At 52.2% G+C, this 23185-nt stretch overlaps 1 protein-coding gene across 2 annotated transcripts in view; it reads right to left on the reverse strand.

The window, feature by feature from the left end:
- The window catches only part of PREX1 (phosphatidylinositol-3,4,5-trisphosphate dependent Rac exchange factor 1), a 182157-nt gene that overhangs the window by 29138 nt on the left and 129834 nt on the right, over positions 1–23185 (reverse strand). For both annotated transcript variants that reach the window (XM_080683357.1, XM_080683356.1), the window contains exons 11-18: positions 16349–16449; positions 14976–15079; positions 14732–14781; positions 12490–12565; positions 6335–6407; positions 2779–2921; positions 1417–1509; positions 285–433 (exon numbers count right to left, since the gene is read on the reverse strand). In XM_080683357.1, coding sequence (XP_080539483.1) covers positions 285–433; positions 1417–1509; positions 2779–2921; positions 6335–6407; positions 12490–12565; positions 14732–14781; positions 14976–15079; positions 16349–16449 — 789 coding nt within the window. The remainder of the gene's footprint in view (positions 1–284; positions 434–1416; positions 1510–2778; positions 2922–6334; positions 6408–12489; positions 12566–14731; positions 14782–14975; positions 15080–16348; positions 16450–23185) is intronic.

A 23185-nucleotide genomic window follows, 5' to 3' on the forward strand; every position in this document is an offset into this window, starting at 1 on the left:
CACCTGTCTCCTTTCTCCTCCAACAGACTGAGATCTATGAGGGGTAGAAATGTACCCATCCAGACGTGGCTGGATCCCCAGAGCCCGAAGCCCCACCAGGCACAGTGGGCGCATGATCAACACCTGCTGAATGGCTGAAGGCAGCAGCCTCATGTCATGTACCTGCAGAATGAGCCCCACCCACGGGGATCCAGGAAGGCTTGGCCCCCACCATCCCCAGCACTCAGGCAATTCCTCAACCTGAGAGGAAGGTCAGTGGGCACCTGGCCCCTGGGGACACTCACTCTTTGGCCTTGGTGGCCACCAGGAGGCGCACGGGGCGGCGGGAGCAGAAAGACTGGTTGAGGATGGACTCCACCTCTGAGAAGGGCCGCAGGAACACCAGGTCCTCGTTGATGGAATAGATCTTCCTCCCCACCTGCAGGCCAGCCATCTTGGCAGGGAGACATGCACACCAGGTTGCTAGTGTCCTGTTCTCCTAACAGCCCCAGCCCCAGGGACTAAGCATGACCAGAGTGACCCCCAGGTCAACCAGTCCCCCTGTGTGGTAAGCAGTCCCTCCCCGCTGCAGGCTGGTGAGACTGGTTCTGGCCAAGGAGCTATGAAAGGAAGCCAGCTGGAGGCACTAACAGGAAAGACGTTTTCCCTCGAGGAGAAACTGCTGCGGCCTGCCCCTGCTTCCCACCCTGCCATATGAGGACAGGAGGCATCAAACTGGGGCAGCCCCCTTGTGACCAGGAGGGCTTGGCCAGCCAGAGTCAAAGAGATGTTGACCCTGAACCAAGTCTCGCAACCACCTCCTTCTAACCGCTTAGATCAGTGGTCGGCAAACTCACGAGCCGCAGTTTGCCGACCACTGACTTAGATCATTAGAAAAGCAAAGTCCTATGGCTCCAGCCACTGTGGGGTGAGCAGGTGGCTACTTGCAGCCAAATGCATTCCTAATCACTACACGGACACAAGCAGGCGCCTGGGCAACATGACAGGTGTCTCTGCCTACCCAGCCGCACACCCCAGGGAGCAGCTGCGAGGACCTGGGGCTGAAGCTTTGGCCTGCCACAGACTCGCTCTCCCTCCTCCTTGCAGACCTTATGTCCATGACAGCAACAAACTTGTCTTATTCAGGCCACGAAGGGTTAGTTTTTTCCTTATCACAGCTGATTCACAACCTCTTCCTTGCACCTCCCCATCGGGCCAGCAGAGGGAGCCAGTCGCACACACACTGGGAGGACCGCCCTGAGCAGAGGGGCTGTCCCAGCTCCAGGAGAAGGCCGACAAGATGGCCCTGAACTCAGTTTCCCCATATGGACAATGAGCAAGCGAGGAGGGACATTCCAGGATTTGCTGCCTGCCTCAAGGAATGTGTAGAGAGAAGCCTCACTCTCCTACCCACACAGCCCCTCTGAGAGGCCTCACCTCGGCCAGAGAGCCCCTCTGGACTGACTTCACCACCACAGCCTTGTTCCTCTCCTCGATGTCGAAGCCATAGTCTTCCTCCTGGGGCAGGATCTGTGGGCGCAAAGTAGGAGAGGCCCGGTGAGGTAGTGGAGTCGGGAGGGAATCCTGGAGCCAGCCCTGCCTTGGGCCCACACGGCTCCTGTGATCCTACTGGCTCCTCAGGCCCCAGATCTACATGGGGGTGGAGCGTATAACAACAGAATAAACAGCACCCACGACACATAGTAGGTGCTCTATACCTATCTGTGAAGACACACCACCTAGTTCGTACCTCAATCTGGTGCTGATTTCGTATTTGTTTACTTTTCATCACCTGTCTCCTTTCTCCTCCCAACCTAAGGGCAGTCTCTCAGCATGCACCACTGTCTCTCCACCTGCTGGCATGCTGCAGGTGCTCAATAAAAATGCATTGGTCTAGCCCGGCTGGTGTGGCTCAGCGGTTGAGCATGGACCTATGAACCAGGAGGTCACTGTTCAATTCATAATCAGAGCACACGTCCGGGTTGCAGGCTTGATCCCCAGTGAGGGGCGTGCAGGAGGCATCCGATCAATAATTCTCTCTCATCAATGATGTTTCTATCTCTCTCTCCCTCTCCCTTCCTATCTCTCTGAAATCAATAAAAAAGTATTTTTTTAAATGTACTGGCCTCATGAACAAACTAAATCTAAAGGTATCCAGCCACTCGAGAAGTACTGCAGGAGAGAAGTTAATGGAGCTATCTTCATATTATTCAGAATCTGGCCCCAACTCTGGCTGAGACAAGAGACCTAACCTCTCTGAGCTGTCTCTTGATTGCTCAGGAGACATGGGGGTGGGGACCAGGCATTGAGTGAAGGCTGCTGCTCACGGTAGACAGAGCAACAGGACCTGGTGGGTTTGGCAGGCAAACTATCTGAACAGGCTGCCAACACTCTAACATGTTAGGGTTTTCAAATAAATGTTCTACCTTAACTGCAAGGACATGGACAGCAGCTGGACGGACAGGGTGCCAGCCCAGAAAACCTAAGGCTTTGGTCTGCAGGGTGAGTCATCTCAGGAGGCCATTCTCTCTGCAAATGCGAGGCTGGGATGCAGGTGGACACGGGGAGGTGGGAAGGAAAAGCAAGATAGCCCGGTAAGCCCCATCTCCTTTGTGAGGAAGGTAGTCTTGGCCAGTGGTGACCTGGCCTCTGGCAGCATTGCCAGCCACCACCTAGAATCACCCATACTCTTGGGTGCTCCAAGCTGAGCCCACATCTGAAGGTCTTCCAGCCACATGTGAAGCCATATCGGAAGGAGGGTCTGGGAAGAAAGACGCAGCAGCTCAGCTCTGCTCCTACCAGCAGGCGCTTGGCCAGAATGTTCTCCACCAGCTTGAAGTCGTTGCGAAGCTGTTTGTTCTTGCTGCTGGTCCCCTCCATCTCCTCGTCTGCGTGGAAGCGGAAGTACTGCGACTCATCCTTGAACTCGCTCTTCTCCAGCACTGCAAACCCACAGACACACAAGCACGTGGTCATGCTCACATGGGAAGGTTTCGGCCACATGCCAACTGGCAGCCATGGGCCGGAACCAGCCCCTGGACAAATTTGGTTTGGCCGGCACCGTGTTTTATTCAATGGAATCACGTGCCAACACTAACATATTAGGATCTTTCACATAAAAGTCTGGCTTTCTAATGTCTCTTGAAAAATCTGAACCTGCCCCACCTGCTATAAAGACATACTGCAAAGCCACAGTAACCAAGACAGTGTGGAACTACCGCAGAAACAGATGAAGAACCCGTGAAAGAAAACAGAAATCACATAATAAGAGGACCGTGTGTGTGTACGGGAACTTAGTATGTGATGGATGATGAATGATCTCATGGAGAATTCCAGATGGTGCAGGCAACCCATTTCGGGGGGCGGGGGAGGGAGGGAGAGAATAAAATGGGATCCCTACTCACACTTATACCACAATAAACTCCTGATGGATTAAAGACCTAAATATGAACAGGAAAACTAAAACTCACCAAACAAAATGCAGGAGAATATCTTTGTCCTAGAGTTGAAAGAGGATTCGGGTTCAAACCCTCCAAAAAGCCCTATAACTTCCTTTCAACAAGAAGGCCATAGGCAGACAGCAGATACAAAAAGCTCCGCGATGTCTAAAGCCAACAAGGAATCACTATCTGGAATATTCAAGAAACGCCAACACATAAACTAGAAGAGGCTGGGAAACTCATAGATGAAGGGCAAAGGCTATGAATGGGCCATTAACAGAGGGGTGAACCCAAATGGGCATCAAATATGTGAGCAGGAGCTCAACTTCAGTAATGACCAGGAAGAGGCCACAGGGAGACACTTCGGACCGGGGACCGCCCAACTCAGACCCTGCGGGCCAGATCCAGCCCACGGCCTCCTTCCACAGATCAAGTTTTCTTGGAACACAGCCACACCCCTTTCTCTACGCATTGTCTGGGGCTGCTTTTGTGCCCCAATGACTGAGGTGACTCATTGCAAGAGTCTGCATGGGCCACAAAGCCTAACACATTGACTAGCTGGGCCTTTGCAGGAAAAAGCTTCTGGCCTCTGTTCTAAGACAAGCCAGGAAAATGAATAAAAATAACCAGTATGTGACCTGGTCCCAGTGAATTACAATTTAGCTAGGCACCTACCAGTGCCAGGCTCACCACAGATGGCGGCTCAGGTTCACTTACTCCTCAGGCAAGGAAGCGTTTGCTACGCCCCTACGACAGATGGGGAGACGAAGGCCAGGGAAGCTAAATAAACTGACCGAGGTCTCAGAGCTCCTCCTTTTCACCATGCTGCCCAGCCTCGCCTGCTAGAGGGAGGCAGGGACAAATTACATGAAGCAGGTACATCAGAGCTCAGGTCGGTAAAGGCTGCTGCAGGAAGTCAGGCCCCCGAGAGAAGGAAAACCCGCTGCCTTCGCTTCTCCAAGTCCCCGCCACCCCTGAAGACAGGCTGCCCGCCAGTGTGGCAACTAAAGAGAAGTAGCAGGCAGCCTTCCCTTCCTCCTCCTCCCTTTCCTGGGATGTTTGTGAGCTTCTTTCTCAGGCCACCCCTCTTACCTCTTGAGAGAGCAGACACACAAATTACTGCTCTCCCCAGAGCTCGGGAGCCAGGCCCCAGGGGGCTGGCTGGCTTCCCCCCACTGTAAACATGTGGGAAGAAGCGGCATGATGTTGTGTCTCTGCTGAAATGTTTGGGGACACAGCTGGACTCCGAGTCCAGGAGCTCAGCAAGGTGAGGTATCACCACGGCCATCTTTCAGCTGAAGCGGCTGGCCTACCTTGTGAGATGGGCCCAGGTCCAGGTTCAAATCCCTGCTCAGCCCCTTCCCAACTTCATGTCCCTTTAGCCTCTCTGAGCCTCCATTTCCTCTTGTACAGGGGTAGTAACAGCACCAACTTCCCGACGTGGCTGTGAGGATTCAGTAGTGAGCCTCAGTTTCCCTGTATGTGCCTGAAGTGAGAGCTGGACCACCAGACTCTCGGGTCCCTCCCTGAGGACAACTCAGGGTCCCGTGAGCTCAGGTCAGATGCCTCAAGGCGCCACGCAGGCCCCACCTCACCCTCCGTTCTGCACCCCAACCTGCATTTTGCAGCAGCCACAAACGTAGGATTTGGCCCTTTCCTATTTTAGCCTGTTTTTGAGTTCGTGGCAGGGGACAGGGGGCAGGGGCCGCACCCTGCAATTTCTCTCCCTGAGGGGCCTTGAGAGTGTTGGTATTGCCTGGGAGTCTCACACACACACACACACACACACACACACACACACACACACACGCGCGCGAATGTCCTCAGCCAGCAGCCTTCCCAGAATAGCAGCTGGGGTGGACCCCTAATTACCCTCACCCACAAATGAGAGGTTCTGCCCAGCTGATTGGCAGGAGGGACGGAGCTGTCAGAGGGCCCCACGGGGAACAGAGTGGCTTCTGGGAATGAGGGACTTTGATGAGACGGGGCCAATGAACAGGAATGGCTGAGGCTGCCCGGACTGGGCCCAACCTGCCCTCGCAGCTGGGGAAGCAGGCAACTGGGGAGTGAGTGCCAACCCCAGAGCCATGGGCCTGCTGAGCTCAGAGGGGAGGGGACAGCAAGGCCTCCAGCAGAAAGATGGGGAAACTGAGGCCCAGGGAGGGACCTGGGCTTATTGGGAGTCAGCTGGGTCAGGCCTAAAAGCAGGGCTGCAGGCTACAAGCAGGGGAGGGGCCAGGTGACCTTTCCTGTGAGTGGCATACCTCTCACCCTGCAGAAGGGACAAGAAATTCAGGAGAATATCTTTGTCCTAGGGTGGAAAGGGGGTTCAGGTGCACTGTACTCCAAAAGGCACTGTGCTGTCTAAAAGCCAATAAGGAATAACTATCTAGAATATGTAAAAAAAAAAACAAAAAAACAAAAGAAACTCTAACAACTCAACCAGAAAAGGCTGGGAAACTCATAAATAGGCAAAGGATATGCATCTCATGACCAAGGTCCAGACCTGCTGAGGATGACCAAGTGTGAAGACTGTGGCCACAGCGAAGGTTCCCTGGCACCCAGCTGCGCCCATTTGCTTACACATCGCCTGGCACCTCCTTTAGGCTGCAATGCCGAGCTGAGCTGTGACAGGCTGTGCGGCCTGAGACGCCTGAACTATGTACTGTCTGGCCCTTCGCATAGAGTTTGCTGACCTCTGAGTTACAGCACAAAGCGGAAGCCAGGAGGAGGAACAGCCAAAAGGCCTTCCAGAGTCCCCCCTCCGCACCACCGCCTGGGTCCCAGCCATGCTTTCTCTGGGCCTCAGTTTCCCCTCCCTGTGAAATGCAGCAGGTGGTGGTGGTGCGGAGGGTCCAGGCTGCCTCTTCTGTCCAGGACAGACAGAGGCTGGGCAGAGGGGAAGGGGTGATTACCATGGTGCATGAAGCCGTTGTTACACAGGCCCACGCCAAGCGCCACTGCTTCCTCCCGCGTCTGGCAATCGCCCTGGAATAGAACAAGGGGGGAGGGGGCGGTGTTAGGTGGACTGGCACCCAGGGGCTGTGTGAGGCTGGAGAAAAGCATCCCACCACCCCTAGCATGGACAGGGAATTGTGTCTGTTTTATTGACTGAGGTACCCCCCAAAACATGTATGTGACTGTTATTAATAAACCCCAAACAAGAGTATTATTTTATTGTATTTGCAATAAACACATTGAGTAGTGTGTGATAAACACCACAAAAGGGGAATGGAGGTTTTAAGTAGCAGACACTGTTGGCTGCCTAGAAACCACCCTTTGCAAATCCTGCAGTACTGAAACCCTCACTGTTGTGGATGGCAATGAATCTATCCAGACAAACACAAAGCCAGCCTCCCTTGCAGTTTAAGGCGGTCCGTGAGACATAAACAGAAATCGATGGTAGGGAACTCTGGCAATACCCCTTTGTCCCTGGCCCTTCCTTTGTCTTCTTCTGCCTGGAACAAAGATGTGATGGCTGGAGTTTCTGCAATCATCCTAGACCTTGAGGACAGAAACACACCAAGGACAGCACAGCAGAAAGAGATATCATGAGGCGACCCTAGCGGCTCTGAACTACCAACCTCGGTTTTCTCTCATAATACAGAAAAATAAACCCCTAATTCCTTTCAGACTCTGTAGCTGGATCCCTGATGGAAATCAAGTTCAATTCCTAACTGACCTTATGAGACATCTGGGGAAACCTACAGGCGATTCTGGATAATCCCCTCCTCCCTGATAAATGGGAGAAGCAGCCCCGCCCCTCCCTGCCTGGGGTAGAGTCACACGAGGAAGTGACGCAGGGGGTTGTGGGGCGATCTCATGACCAAGGTGCAGACCTGCTGAGGATGACAGAGTGGAAGATGGAAGGCTCTTGATATGTGGCCTGACTATTATGTGGCATGAGATCGGGCCACTGCTTAACTAGGTTTTCTGTCCCTGGTACAGTTTAAACAGGGGGACCTGGCTCATCTCAGGGTTTCTCCGAGAAAGTGACATTCAACCCAAAACTGAAGAATGACCAGGTGTGGCCAGTGTGCTGGGCTCACCTTTGGGGGCCAACTCTCCCATGTCAAATGTCATCTCGGTGGGACATTCCCTCAAGGGTTGCCACTGCCCCCCAGGCCAGGTTGAGGCACATGACCCATGTAAGGCCAGTGCGATGCTCCATGCCCCAGGAACATGACTGAGTGGAGGAACCCCAGGATCAGGAACAACTGGAGCTGATTCTCCCGAGAGCAGTGTCCTGCAGACGGTGCCCCTCAACTCCGGCGCCCAAGAAGACGGGAGTTTCCCGATGCCAGTTCTTTCTAAGGCCTGGCTCCTGGGTCTCGCCTGACTCTGTGGGTGCTCCATAACCTTCCAATACACCATCTCCCCTGTTTTCACTCCTGAAGTTAGCCAGAATCTCCTTCTTGCAACCCACATGTTCAGGCAAAGTGTGTAAGTTGTGTGTGTGCATGAGGTGGGGGGAGGGGACCTGCAGGTGGGGGGTGAGCCGACAGGCAGAGGAAACGAGAAAGGTCTAGCAGTGGGATGAAGCTTGGAGCGGCTGGCAGAGAGGGTGAGCGAGCAGGTCTGTGTTCCCTGCTGAATCCCAAGGGCCTGGCATATAGTAGGTGCTCAATAAAAATGTGTTGACTAAAGGTATTGTCTGCGGGGGCCAAGTCATGCAGGAGCTTGCAGCCAAGTCAATAAGCTTCAACTATGTTCAGACAACCTCTCATTTAAACAACTCCTGGGGTGGGGGTCCTAATGTATGGTGACTGGAGAAGATCTGACGTTGGGTGGTGAGCACACGGTGCAATATACAGATCTTGTAACATAGAAACCCACACCTGAAATCTATATGATCGTATTAACCAATATCACACCAATAAATTTAAATTTTAAAAAAAAGGATGAACAAAAACCAAAAAAATAAAATTAACTCCCAAAGTGAGACATTCCGAGAGGACCTCGCCAGACACAGACGCGCCAGAGGCCTGGACTGTCCCAGCCTCCCTGAGCATCGGAGGGGCCAGGGAGGGAAGTTCCCAGCTACAGGAGAAGTGAGGGCCAGAGCTGCAGAACTCAGTCTGCCAGGACTGGGGCTCAGACGCAGAGCAGAGGGCCTGGGGGAACCGCTGGCCTCGGTATGCTGCTGCATTGGCTGACCCAGCTGCCTAGAGGAAGACAGATGTCTCCTGTGGGACCCCGGGCCCGTGGCTGCAGGGCTGGCAAGCTCCGAGTGCTGCTACGGGAGGGAGGCTGCCATCCATGAGAGAGGCGGAATCCAGAGCAGCCACCCCCCAATGGTGAGGGGCCAGCAGGGGAGGCACAGCCGGGGCCCAGCTCGCAGCCTGGGGGCCTGGGCAGCCGTCTGGAGCCCACCTGGCTTCCTGAGGCACTCAGTCTGCCTCCCAGCCCATCCCTGCTCCCCTTCTCCCCCAAGGGTCCTGGAGTGACCCACAGGGAGGCTCCTAAGTTAGAACAGCTGTGGGATTCTCGGGTTAACAGGGAAATCCGTTGATCCTGGATGCACCCATCACCTGAAAAGTAAGCCCCCACCCCACGCCCCATCAGCTGTGGGGAAACCACAAGTCACCATTTCCCTTCCCGGAGGAAGGACAGACACACACCACACTCCCCCATCCTCTCCCTGACTTGCCCCCTCACCCCCAAAGCTGGGAGCTCCAGTCACACTGGCCTCCTTGCTGCTCCTTCCACACACTTCACGTGACCCCACCTCAGGCCTTTGCACTAGCTCTTTCCTCCCCCTCGAATGCCCTGCCCTGGCTTTTCGGGTCTCAGTACCTATGGCACCTCCTCAGAGTAGGCCTTTCCCAACTCCCCTGAAGTAGTCCTCCGCCCCCTCCACCACACATCCGCTGTACAAATACTCATCCAGTTCGGCTCTCCTCCCTTAATCATATCTGCGCTGCGCTTGTCACAGCCTGAAATGCATTGTCCCTTCAGGGCGCCACTCTCAGGGAGGATCAGCCCGATGCTCCCCGCCCCTGGGTTCCTCTCACTGCCTACCACAATCTATACTAATAAAAGCGCAATATGCTAATTAGACCGGACGTCCTTCCAGACGAAGCTGGGGCTCCGAGGGAAGCCGGTGCCGACACCAGGGGAAGGAAGGCCTACTCTTGCACGAATTGTGTGCATCGGGCCTCTAGTCTCCCAATAAACAAATTTGGTTTAAGGTCTGTCTCCCAGTAGAATGTCAGCTCCCGTGGGCAGCGGTAGTGCCTGCCACGTTTACCCCACATCCCCGCCCTGAAGCACAGTATCGAGCAATTAGTGGGCCACGAAAAATGTCTAAGGAATGAACTGGATGAAAGAATGGAAAACCCAGTTTGGACACTGACACTGAACTCACCTCTATCTGCCTTGGTTTCCGTGTCTCTAAAACGGGAGCCATCATCCTGTCCACTCCTCAGAGGACTAAAGGACATGTTCCATGTGAAACTCTTGGCCTAAGGCCTGGCGTGTAGCGAGCACTTGATAAATGTCAGTGATTCTTGCTCGGTTATTCCTCAGTAGGGAGGAATACCTCAGAATGAAGGAGCAGAGGCAAAGCAGGGTTGGAGAGAGAACACAGTGGGGGAACTTACAGAGGGCCTCGGAGGGCCCCTCTGCCCATGAATTCCAAAACCCGTCACAATGCCCAAGGATGCCTCGCACTACCGACCACATGCCGAGCACTGCACAATCTCACCTTTAATTTTTTTTATGATTTCAGAGAGAGGAAGACAGAGAGGGATAGAAACATCAATGACGAGAATCATGGATCAGCTGCCTCCTGCACGTCCCCTACTGGGGATCCAGCCCACAACCCAGGCAAGCGCCCTGACTGGGAATCAAACTGGGACCTCCTGGTTCATAGGGCGATGCTCAACCACTGAGCCACGCCGGCGGGCTCACTTGGTCCTGATGGTAACCCAGAAGCAATCACTCTTATAACCTCATTTGATAAATGAAGAATTGAGGTTACTCTGTGAGAATGGGATCCTTTCGGAGCTGGACCCTCCCCAAACACTATGTTACACGTAGGGAAACGGAGGCTCCAAGCGGTTAGTTACCCAGGGCTGCAGCCAAGGCTCCTGTCCTGCCCCTGGTTATCCAGTTTCCTCAGCCGCTGCCTCGAGCTGCCGGCCTGGCCCTTTGCTCCCACCCTGGCCCAGGCCCCCTGTACTGAAAACCCTGCTACCGTCAGCACATGCCATCTGCCTGATGGTGGGGGTCTGTGAGGAGGGCACTCAGGCACATTTCTGCTGAGCCAGCATAGGAGCTGGCAGATTTGTGCCCTCCCACCCCTGGCTCCCGGCCTGTCCCAGCTCTGTCCCGCCCCAGCCCACTGACCCTTGCCCTCCAGTTGATGACCACAGTCTGGGGTGCCCTGGAGCGCAGGTAGCACAGCCCAAAACAACCGAGCAGAGAGGTGAAGACAGTGAGCTCTGGAGCCAGGGGCCCTTTGAAGCACTTTAAATGATCCACTCACTGAATCCTCAAAATAACCCAAAGGAGATGGGAAGGCTTTTTAGCTTCATTTTACAGGTGTGGAAACTGAGGCACGGAGAAGTTAAGTAGCTTGTCCAAGATCACTCAGCTAGGAAGTGGCCGAGGTAGGACTTGAACCCAGGTCAGCCTGGATGTAAGTAAAACATGCTCTGGGCTGGTTTCCTGGGATCCTAAGGATGGTGTAGCACAATGGTTAGATGTTCTGTGGTTCCCAAATGTGCAAATCTGACGTTAAATCCAGACATTCCAGACCTTGGGTCCTACATCAGCGCAAACAGATTAAAATGCACCCACATCCTACATTAAATATGTTTTTGTGACTTGTACCATATTTTAAAGGAATCTTCTAAACTTGCTTCTGAAGGTATTTGACGCCAAGAAACAATTACTTTGCAGATTTGCTGTGATTTTTAGGCAGCCATCAGGAATTTGTGTGACATGAGAAAATCCAGCCAGCACAGTGTTTCTGAATGGAATGGGGTTTTCATGAATGCTAAATGAAGGCTGACATAAAGCTGGAAATGTTTAAACACATATCCACTTTGATTTTGCCATCGTCTCCTCATCTTTGGAGCCGATGCGTTCTTTTTACAGATTACAAATGAACAGTCTTGCAGGCTCCCCAAAGTTTGCAGAACTAAGGCACAAGGGGGTGAGACAGGCCTGTCCGTGTCCCCGCAGCTTTGCTGCTATGAGGCTGTGTGCCCAAGACCAGGCACATGGCCTCTCTGGGCCCCGGTTCTCCCAGCTGTAAATGGGTTGGAGGACGCAGTGAGATCATGCTCAGAGCCCAGGCAGTGCCTGACGCAGAGGAAGTGCCCTGTGAATGGGAGCCATAAAGGACAAGAGACAGGCAGACAGGAGTGTCCGTGGAACAAACACCTTTGGGAAGTTGCAGCAAAATTGACGCATGGACTTGCCAAGCCTCGCCCAGCCCCTGCCCCCTGGGAACGTATGTGAAAGCAGTAACTTGGCAAGTTCCACATGGAGGCTCCAGGATGAGACCAACTCATCCCAATTTGCCCAGGACGGTCCCAGTTTTAAAATTGAAAGCCTTAAGGTGGCAGCAACCCAGTGTCCACTGACTGATGAATGGATAAAATGTGGTCTATCTGTACAATGGAATGTTGTTCAGTCTTAAAGAGAAAGCAAATTCTGGCACATGCAGCAGCATGGATGAACCATGAGACATAATGCTGAGTGAAATAAGCCAGACACAGAAAGACAACTGCTGTATGATTCCACATACTGGTATATAGGGTGCCTCGAGCTGTCAAATTCACAGAGAAAGTAGAAGGGTGGTTGCCAGGGGCTGGGGCAGGAGGGATGGGGGTGAGTGTTTAACGGGTTCAGAGTTTCAGTTCTACAAGATGAAGAGAGCTCTGGAGAGGGCTGCACAGCAGTGTGAATGCACCTAAAACCACTGAACGGTTAGGATGGCAAGTGTTATGCGTATTTTACCACAAGTGAAAAACGTTTAAAAAATAAAGTCCTCAAAGGTCTACATCCCGTTAGCCTCTCAGTCCCGGGCAGAGCGCGACGGTGGTCACGGAGTCCTCACCTGAGCCAGCAGCCAGTCCACCAGCTTGCTCCCAGGCAGCACCGACTTGTACGTCTTCAGGTGGTAATCCCGGTCTCTGTGGAGAGGGAGCGCACGCATCCTGAGCGCGTGGGGGAGCAGAGGCGGGAGCAGACGCTGGTTTCCTGCCCTAGTGCTCTGGATCCAAAGTGCCAGGCTCTCTAGGCCTGGGGGGAAGGGGAGGGGATGGGGACAGCACTGGGGCCGGATTCCACACCTCACTCTCAGGGCAAGACCCCCTTCTCACCCACAGCGTGAGGGGACAGGAGTAAATGTCTCTATGTCTCCTCTCTCCAGGGGCGACTTTGCCCCCCAAGAAACACCTGGCACTTTTGGCCATTAGGACCGGGCGAGAGGTGGAGGGGTTACTGCCATCTAGCAGGTAGAAACCAGAGATGCCCAGAACGGCTCTCAAATAAAGAACTGCCCAGCCCCAATGTCAACAGCACCATGACTATAGAAAGCTGGTTTCCTCTGAGTGATGAAGAAAACTCTCATTCATCCTTTCCATTTCTGTTTTGTTGTGAACATCCTGTCTTTAAAGGTAACAAACTTTTCCAACGTGGCCACGCCTCTCCGACAGCCAGGGTCGGGAGTCAGGACTCTTTCCGAGGTAAATGCTCCAACCCCCGTGGCCTCTGAACTCCTGCTGAGTCTTGGGACGAAGGGTTCCACGGACCTTGCAACCAACTGTAATAATCTCTCAGCCTTTATGTGGCCGGCCCATGCCAAGGCCGGTAAGGTCCAGCTGGGAAGTTTTTCTCGGGTTTCAGGAAGCTGGGGAGCCCAGCAGGCTGGGTGATGGGTGAAGGAGGGGCCCTTCTGGGACTTGCAGGAGAAGAGCAGGGGAGGGGCTGAGGAGGCGGAGGCAGGTCTGGAGATGAAAGTGGTTCCCAGGACCTGATCTCCAATGAGGCCAAAGGCCAACAAGGAGGCCAGCAAATGTCAGGAAGGGCCCCTCCTCTCTGCTTCTCTGAGAGGTCATAGAGCTGTCAGGACAGGGGGACAGGGGCATCTGGACCTGGGAAAGAACTGGGTCAAGCTCTCTGACCCTTCATCCACAACCATAGCCTCATATAAAGAGAACAAGCACTTGCTGGTATTTCTACAGCGCTCACTAGGTGCCGTGCACCATTCAAATTGAATCCTCGTGACAACCCAAGAGGCGTGAGCTATTCTTATGCCCATTTCACAGATGCAGAAACAGAGGCCAAAGAAGATTCATTACCTTTCAGCATTTACTACTCAACAAACATTCACTAAGTGCTACTTTACCCTAGGCCGGCACTCTCCAATATGTGGCCATTTTTCAATCAATTAACATTAAATCAAACTTAAAAATCACATTCCTCCATCTCAAGGGTTTGGGAGCCACAAGGGGCTAGAGCAGCCTTGGGCAAACTATGGCCCGCAGGCCGGATCAGGCTGTTCTATCCGGTTCTCTTGCTCTCCCCTTGCTCTCCCCTCCGCTCCTTTACTTTGAATTTATATTAGTTCACACAAACACTCCATCCATGCTTTTGTTCCGGCCCTCCGGTCCAGTTTAAGAACCCATTGTGGCCCTCGAATCAAAAGGTTTGCCCACCCCTGGGCTAGAGGCTACTGGACTGGACAGCACAGGTACAGAGCCTTTCTGTCAGTGGGGAAAGGTCTACTGGACAGCACTATTCCAGGCGCCAAGGGTCTTGGGACACAGGAATGAGCAAATTCCCCACCTTTGGTGAGTTTACAATTCAGTGGGGAGAAAAGAACAGTATACAAATAAATATATGTCAACTGACATACTGACAATATGACATATGTCATACTGACAAGTTCAAGAAGAACACCAAAGTGAGGTAAGGAGTATAGTGCATGCCAATGGTGATGCTTTATTAGGAAGGTGGTCAGGGAAGGCCCTCTAAGACATTTGAAGGAAGTAAGGAAGCAAATATGCGTGCACATAAGGGAAGAGGGAACAGCAAGTGCAAAGGCCCTGAGGTGGATCCTATTATGACCCCATTCCACGAGGAAAAAGTAACTATGCCCAAGGTCACACAGTTGGTACCTGGCAGGCTAAGATTCAAACGCACCACCATGCCGCACTGTTTCCCAAAAAACTCACTCAACCCTAGTAACAAGCCTACAGGGTAGGTGTCATTATTAGCCCCAGCTGATGGGGAAGGCTGGGGCTCAGTGCAGTTATCAGTGAAGGTGAAACTGAAGTTTGGAGAGAGTAACTTACTTGATAACAGGGGTATAGAGGCTGTGAAGACGGCAGTAAAGCCTTACACCCTGAAAGAAAAAAAGGGGGGGTCTGGGATCAGGCCACATCCTTCAGGGGCTCCAAATCCAGGCTGCTGGGAGAGGTGGCTCCCCAGAAAGAACAGGTGTGTGGGGGAAAGAGGGAGGAGGAGAAGAGGCCACTGGGGCCTGCTCTGTATTGACTGAGGGGTCAGGATGATGGGTCAGGGTGACAAGGTCCCTACCTTGGACATGATGTCCTCCAGCTCACTCCGGGCCTTGTACGTGCCATCGTCGTAGCGGAAGCGGTACATCACCTGCTCATTCTTGAACTGGTGCTTGTCAGAGACTAGAGGGACCCAGGGGGCAGTGAAACAGAGCAGCCCCCCTCGGCCCCAAGCCCACCATCATCACCCTCCACTTGGCCAGGCTCCGTGCCAAGCAAGATTTCACCGAGCCTCCTGCCCATGCTACGTGCCGGGCCTTGCTGAGACTTTGGGTCATGAGAGGCCCAGAAATCCCCCTGATCCAGCCTGTGTTGGGACCCAACGGGCCCAGCATCTCCTTGGAGCTAGATCACCAAAGCTTGTGTGGGGACCAAGTGTGCCGGGTCTGAGACCACACTGTCAGGATTTATGGGACCATCTCTACACAACGGCCTTGAGCAACCCCTTGTGTTTCTCTCTCTCACTCCCCACTTTGGATCCATTAGCAAACCTTGTAACATTCAGAATCTGACTGCACTCCCACTGGTCCAAGCCACCTCCATCTCCCTCACAGCTGCCTCCTCGCTGGGCGCCCTGCTGCTACCCTTGGCACACAGTCCACTCTCTGCATGGCAGCCAAAAGGATCCTGTTAAAGTCTGAGTCTAGGCGGGTCTTTCCTTCACTCAAAACTCAGCAGTGGCTTCTTCACATGTCAGTCAGAGTAAAGCCAAAGACTCGATAATCCCCTATTAGTCCCTGGACCTCATCCCCTGAGCACTCCCATTGGCCCTGTGCCTTCTGACGGAAGCCATCCTAGCATCCTTTTTGTTCCCCGAACAACCACTTACCCTTCTGTCCTGAGAACTTTGCACTGGCTGTTCTCTCTGCCTGGAACCCCAAAGCCCACCTGGCTCCCTCCCTCTCTCAGGTGTTGGCTCCATCCTCACCTTCTCAGTGAGGCCTTCCCAACTTGCCTATTCATGATGAACCCCACTCCCTGCTTCCTCTCCTTCCCTAGCACTTACCACCACCTGTATACACTTATTTGTTTTTATCTTGTCTACTGTCTTCTCCCCACAACTAGAAGCTTGGCCCCATGAGGACAAGAGTTTTCATCTGTCCCATTCACCGCTATGTGGACAGTGCCTGGCCCCAAAAAGGCACTCAATAAACTTAAGTGGATAGAAAATTCTACTCCTCTGCCCCCATCTTTTTGAGGTTCCTCATGTTGCTGCTACCCTAGGGGAACGAGCAGTTTTATAAAGGCATCCACATTCCTGGGACCCCACTGTGCCAGGGAACAGGGTGGCTGCAGAGAAGTATAGAAATAGCCTCTGAGTCTGTGGAAATAGCACTGTAGGGGTCTGACCTATTCCTACCCCTTGGCCCACCAGGCCCCGCTCCTACTCACCATGGTGGATAATACCATTCTCCAACAAGGCTTGGCCCAAGTTGACTCCTTCTTCAGTTTTGCTGATTTCACCAATTTCCAGGAGCCAGGCAACAAACTCACTGCCAGGAACATAAGATGTGGTTGAGAGGACTTCCCCAGTCCTGGGCCTCAGGGACCAGCACTAAGCAGGCTTGGTCTCACCCACTCCTGGGAAGGACAGCCAAACTTCCCTCAGGAAAGCAAAGCTTTGGGGGCCACAGCCCTGGGGGTTGTGCTGAGGCCTTATGATTCTCCCCATGACCAATGGCAGAGAGGTGGGTATAAGCAGACCCCCGGCCCTGCCTCAGGCTGGATGGATGGATGGCTGAGTGGATGTAAAAATGGGAGAGTGAGAGGATGGGAGGATGGATAGATGGACACATGAGTGGATAGGTAAATGAATGGAAAGTGAATGGGTAAGTGGATGACTTCACAGACAAATGAATAACAGACGGCTGAAAAGACTGATGAGCAGGTGGGTGGAGGGGAACATGAGTAGATGGGTAGGTGATGAGTAGAGAGATAACTGGGTAGATGGGTGGAGAATGGATGATAGATGGCTAGATGGATGGATGGATGAACAGGAGGAATGAAAAATCAAACAAGCAGGAAGAAATACGGGTCCAGAAAGGTAACTGTGGAGAGTCAGGAGAGTTAACAGTGATCAAATCATGTCAGCCTCCTACTTAAAATCCTCCAGTGGGCTTCCCCATTACTCTCAGAAGAAGAAAGAAAAGTCTGCCCACATGAAATCAAGGCTCTGCAGAATGCCCCGTCCTCACTGACCCGTTCCCTATGTCTCTCACTTATCATGCTTTAGCCATGCCCACCTTCTTTAAAAAAATGCCAGGTTCCTGCCTGCCTCGGGGCCTTTGCATTTGTTGTTCCCTCTTCCTGGAAACACTCTTCCCCGCTCTTTAGGTAGCCCCTCCTTTTCGTCGTTCAGGTCTCAGCTCAAATATCAACTCCTCAGAGAAGCCTTCCCTGACCACCTCATCCAGAGCAGTCCCTTAACCCCACACAGTCCATCCCATCTCTTGGTTTTGCTTCCTTTTTAATACTGTAATGTCTGAAGTTGTACTATTTGCAGATTTATGTGTGTGTTTATCAGCCATCTCCCCCAACCAGAATGTAATCTCTATGCCCTCTTATGCATGGCTCCACCCCTGAACCCAGAAAAGGGTCAAAAAAGCACATGAGGGCTCAATAATTGTTTATTGAACAGATGAAGGAATGAACCATCGAGCAAGGAGGAGTTTTCTGGGACCAGGAGGAGGACTCAGGGAGAAAGCGGTGCTCATCAGCCACAGGAAAGCTGGCAAATCCAATGTGACTACCCCGTGGGGTAGAGGCTCAGTCAGACCCCAGCTCCCGGCTCTTGGCAGTGCACTCAGAGCTCAACCCACTTGAAGTCAGCAGGAAAGGGGAGAGCCGGGAACGAACTGTTTCCGCCTAGCAATCTGTGTTCAATGAAAGCAGGTGGCAGCTGGCCAGAGCACAGAGCTCTCCTGCTTATCGAAACCAGCTGTCCCTCCTCCAATTACAGGGCCAGAGGGGGGCAGGGCTATTTTTAGCTTTCCAGGGTTTGCTGAGCAAAGACCTGTGTTGTGTGTAGGTAGTGGTGTGTGCTGAGGCATTCAGAGAGCCCGGGGTGCAGGCCCAGGTGGAGAGCATAGAAGAAATGATCTACCTGGTGGAACAGGCCCCCAGGTGGAGAAGAGACTGTTTAGGTCCTGCCCATCCCCAGTTCCATTCTCTAAGTCCCAAAACTCAGAGACAGGGAGAAAGTTGCCCACAGCTAAGAGAAGTGAACAGATGTTGAGTGCCCACTCTCGGAAGCTGGGGGCTCAGCGTCCGGCTGCCCACTCGCTGTCCCATTGGGGGCCGCCTCTGGCACTGACCCCAGCCCTGTGGCCAGGATTGGGGGTGGGACAGGAAGTACCCCACAGCAGATGCTAGGACAGAAGACAGAGAACAGCAACTATGGCCATGTTTCTGCTCTAAGCCGAGTCTTGCTCCTTTTTAGAGGACAAAGGAGGTTTCACAGCTTGCTGGGCAAATTTGGGCAAGCCACTGTCCCTCTCGGGGCTTTAACAGGGTCCATCTGGCAAGTGGTTCACTCAGGGGCTTTCTGGATTTAACAGGTAAACTTTCTAATCATACAAATCCTTAAGCTGGGATCCAGTGTACAAAACCAGATAAAATTCATTGCTGGAGACGGGAGCCACTTCTCAGGGAGGCTGACTACGGCTGCATGGGAAGACTAAGACATCCTATGGCTTTTCAAGAAAAGCCGGAAATCCCGCATTTCCTGTGAAATCTCCCAACTGGTAAATGTAGATATCAAGTCCAAGTTTTTCTGGAAGCACCACGTGGCCTACAGAAAACACATCTGCGAACTGTGCTGGGTCAGTAGGGCACCATTTACCACCCCTGGGTGCAGGGAAGGGTGTTCTAGGACGAGGGATCAGCATACACAAAGGCCCTGGGTGAGTTAAGATTAGGAAAACAGCAAAATGCCGGTTGCAGGGAGCTGCAAAGAGCAGCAAGATCCAATCTTCTGGAAGGACATAGCTCGGTGCAGTGGTCTGGGGACACAGAGAGAAGGCTGGTCTAGTTGGTGGCAAGTTTGAAGTTCAGGGAATGGGGGACTGGCTAAAAGTTATTATGTGTCCAGATTTCATCCCTCCTTCCTTCCTGGTCCCCAGAATCATACACCCAGTAAACATGTATTCCACCTACTATGAGCCAAGCTCAGTGCTGGCCACAGGGGAGGCACAGATATGTCTCTTCTAGGAAAGTGTCCTAGCGGCGGCCCAATGTTCCACTCACCACCTAGTTCAATAATCTCGTGCCTATCTCTTCCATGGCCTTGAGCTCCATGCGGGTAGGGACTGGGGGATTTATAGTAAACCCCACTGCCTAAGATGCTTCCTGAAGATACCTGCAGCAATGCTCAACAAATCATTATTGACCAGCTACCACATGCTCATACCCCACACCTGTGCACACAGGTAGATGAGACAGCAAGGCCTCTTCCACCTGAGAGCTTCCCTTCTGGCAGACATGAATAACTGAACGACATTTGACCTCTGTCAAGGGGAAAACCAAATGCCTTCTTCCAGGAAGCCTTCCCTGACTGCCCCTGCCAGACAGACTATCACACCTTGTCCCCTGGGCTCAAACAGCTCTGACAGTGTCCTCATTCAGGGCCTGCATAAAGGTTCACCCTCATCGTCCTCTGCCGCTTAGACTCTTTCAATGGCTTTTCAGAGCACTGAGAATAAAGGCTGAACCTCTTACCCCTTCCCTGCCTGATCTGGCCCGTCAACCCCTGGGCCACTGTCTTTCACCCCTCTCCCATTCACTCCCTTCAGCCACACTGACCTCCTTACTGTTCCTCAATTACTTACTCAAGGCTCATTCCACCTTGGAGCTTCCGTACCTGCTGTTCCCTCACCGATATTTTCACAGCTGGCTCTCACTTGTTATTTAGACCTTGGTTAAAAGGTCACCTCCCCCGAGAGGCTCTTCCTGACCATGCTGTTGAAATAGCACCCCATTTCCTTGCCTCCTTATACCAACCTACTTACTTCCTTACAGCATCTTCAACTCTCTGAAATTCCCTTCTTTATTTTTATTTGTATTTGTCTATTGTCTATTTGCTGATTCCCCGACTGGCTGGTTATCTTCATGAGGTGAGAGATCTCGTTTGTCCTGTTCACAGCTGGCACATAGTCAGTAAACACTGAATGAATGGCATGAATGAATGAATAATAGATTCTGTCTCCCCAACTAATCTGGGGATCCCAGAGGACAAATGCCATGATCCTCCCATGATGCTTCCAGAGTAACATACAGATTTTATTCCTTGGTTTTTGTCATGTGGTATCTGTGAGTTTTGTCTCTGAGTTTGGCAAAAACAGGCCACTCCTTCATCAATCAGACCGTCAAACCTCAGAGAGAAGGTAGGGGAGGGTGGGGGTAAGGGGAAGAGATCAGCCAAAGGACTTGTATGCATGCATATAAGCCTAACCAATGGACACAGACACCAGGGGGGGAGGGCAAGAATAAGGGGGGGAGCAATGGGGAGATAAGGACACATGTAATACCTTAATCAAGAAAGAAAAAAATAATAATAAAATAATAAAATAAAATTAAGCCCAATACACATTTCTATCACTCTTGCCAGCAGTGTGCTCAGCATGTCACTTGCATTTTCTCACTGTATTCTCCAACAATCTTATCAGGCATATTTTATTCTCGCTCATTAATCGATCATTTACTGGACTCAGAGAAGTTAAGAAACTTGCCCAAAGTCCTGGAGTGGGAGCTCCAGGACTTGAGTCCAAATCTGACTCAAAGCCCCAGCCTTGAAGGTTATAAAGATAAATCAAACACTTTTTGTATTCATGGAGTTCCCTGTCTAGTGGTAGAGACAAATGGAGAGAAAGTAACTACGAAGTAAAGAATGAAATGTGCTGAATAGAGATAGAAATGGATCAATGCAGCAGAATGCTGTGGGAGAAAGTTCTAGATTCACATCCCAGCTCCCCACCTGTGACCTTGGGCAGGACCTTTTCCCTCTCTGTGCCTCAGTTTCCTCACCCTTAAAATGGGGATAATGGCAGTAACCTGCCTCACAGTGTTGTAGGAGGGTTAAAGGCATGGCCACATGCCAGCTCCTGGAGCAGAGAAAGGCTCAATAATGATGCCCCTGTGGCTGCTGGTTCCTTCCACCCAAGAGCCAGGGTGCTCCTGGGGGAGAAGGCTGGGGAGCTGAGCCCAGCAGAGAAGGAGGAGATCACAGCCCCGGGCTCGGTGCACAGCAAAGCCGTCCAGGAGAAGAGTTTTACAGAGCAGTCCTGCAGGACAACAGGTCCGTAGGCCCCAGTGATTACACAAGGAGCTTCAATTCTGGCCCGTTTCCAATGGGCAGTAAAAGAAATCTCCTTAATCCTTCCTGAGGAGACAGAACACTCCGCTGAAGCTCTAATCGCAGACAGGTTATCCCATCCGGTGGACTGTGCTCTCCGAGAGGTCTGGCAGGAGGTGGGGAGTCCTCTGACCCTGGGGGACGAGGGAGGAGGAAGGCTCCTCCGGAGAGAAAAACATCCTTTCTGCCCAGGGATTAGGGATTAGCTGATGGAGACCAGCCAGGCTGTCCCTTCCCCACTTCCCACAGCCTGCAGGTCTGGCACCCCATCTCCTCTCCACCCAGGGAGCTTAGCTGGGGTGGCTGAACCTTGGGGGCCAAACAGCAACCCAAATCCAGGGCATCCTGATCACCCCTCAGGGGCCCAGCCACCCCCTTCCTCCCTTCCCCCCCCCCCAAATCTCCTGCCTGCTGCCCTGCCAACCACAAGCCTTGGCCCATGACCATACCCAGCTCCACACTTGGTCACTGACAGCCCATCCAACATCAATACTGAATGTCTACCAGGCATTTCAACCTCCCACGTCCAAACCTAAGCTTCTGTTTCCCACTGTCTCTGCATCTTTATTCACCCAGCTTCCGAGCACCACACTCACCCTGAGTGCCTCCCACCTCTCTGCCTGCCCCCTCCCCGACTCTTCTGCTGGTCCTTCCTCCGAAGGCCATCAGGCCCCCAAACCCAGTTCCAGCCTCTCCACCTCCTCTTCAGACTTCCTTCAGTCTCTGTGGCTCCAAAGACCATCTAATGCCCACATCTCCTGCACGCAGGTCTCCAACTCAGACTTTTCTTCCCGACTCAAGATTTTATATCCAACCAACAAATCAACATCTCCATCCAGGTGTCTAATAGTCTCAGTGCAACCGCCCAAACAGAGCCTCTGAGCTCTACTCCCACCCCCTGAAATCTGCTCCTCCCTCCCTCTCCTTCCCCTCTCAGCAAGTAGCAACTCCGACTTTCCTGTCAGACCTTAACTATCTTTGCTCTCATCTCATCAGCAAATGCGGTCACCTTCAACATGACCAGAATGCAACCATTTCCCCCCTCTCCGCTGTGACTGCCCTCATCCAAGTCACCTCTCTCCTGGTCTGTGGCACTATAATAACACAGTGGCTTTTACTCTTCAAAAGCTTTTGGGAAGCAGGTGAGATATAAGTGAATAAATTCTAAGTCAAGTCCCTGCTCACAGGCAAACTTCTCCCCCAATTTGGGCCACAGGTTCATGAGGTTGCCCTCAGCATTCTTCTGCCCTCTCCAGAGTGTTGACCACTGTGTCTAGCACACAGTAGGTCTGAAAAAAACCTGACAATATTTTCTGCCTCTCCCAATCCCCAGGTGAATGCCCCCACCCCAGGGGAATGAATCCTGGGTTTAAGATCCAATCCAAAGTCAGAAATCTCAGAATATATCCTAAGAATCCCGAAGCAGCAATCAGATAGACTATATGCACCCCGATGTTCATAGCAGTATTATTCACAAGAGTCAAGATCTGGAAAGAGCCCAAGTGCCACCAGCAGATGAGTGTATAAAAAAGCTGTGATACATTTACACCAGGGGTAAGGAACGTCCAGCCTGTGAGCCATATAAGGCCTGAGAAATCATTTGGTCTGACCCTGCCAAAACATTAGGGGTGAGTTAATTCAATGTTTGACCAAATATAGCAGCTAATTTTTAAGTTGATAATTTTGTATGGCCTGTGAATGATGTTATAAATATCGAAATGGCCCTTGGCAGAAAAAAGGTTCCCCACCCCTGATTTACACAATGGAATACTACTCAGCTGTAAAAAAAAAGAAGGAACTGTCACCCTTTGTGACAGCATGGATGGACCTGGAGATTATTAAGCTAAGTGAAATAATCAGATCGGAGAAAGACAAATACC

The sequence above is a fragment of the Plecotus auritus genome (genome assembly GCF_963455305.1).
Source record: "Plecotus auritus genome assembly, chromosome: 8".
Taxonomy (NCBI): Eukaryota; Metazoa; Chordata; class Mammalia; order Chiroptera; family Vespertilionidae; genus Plecotus; species Plecotus auritus.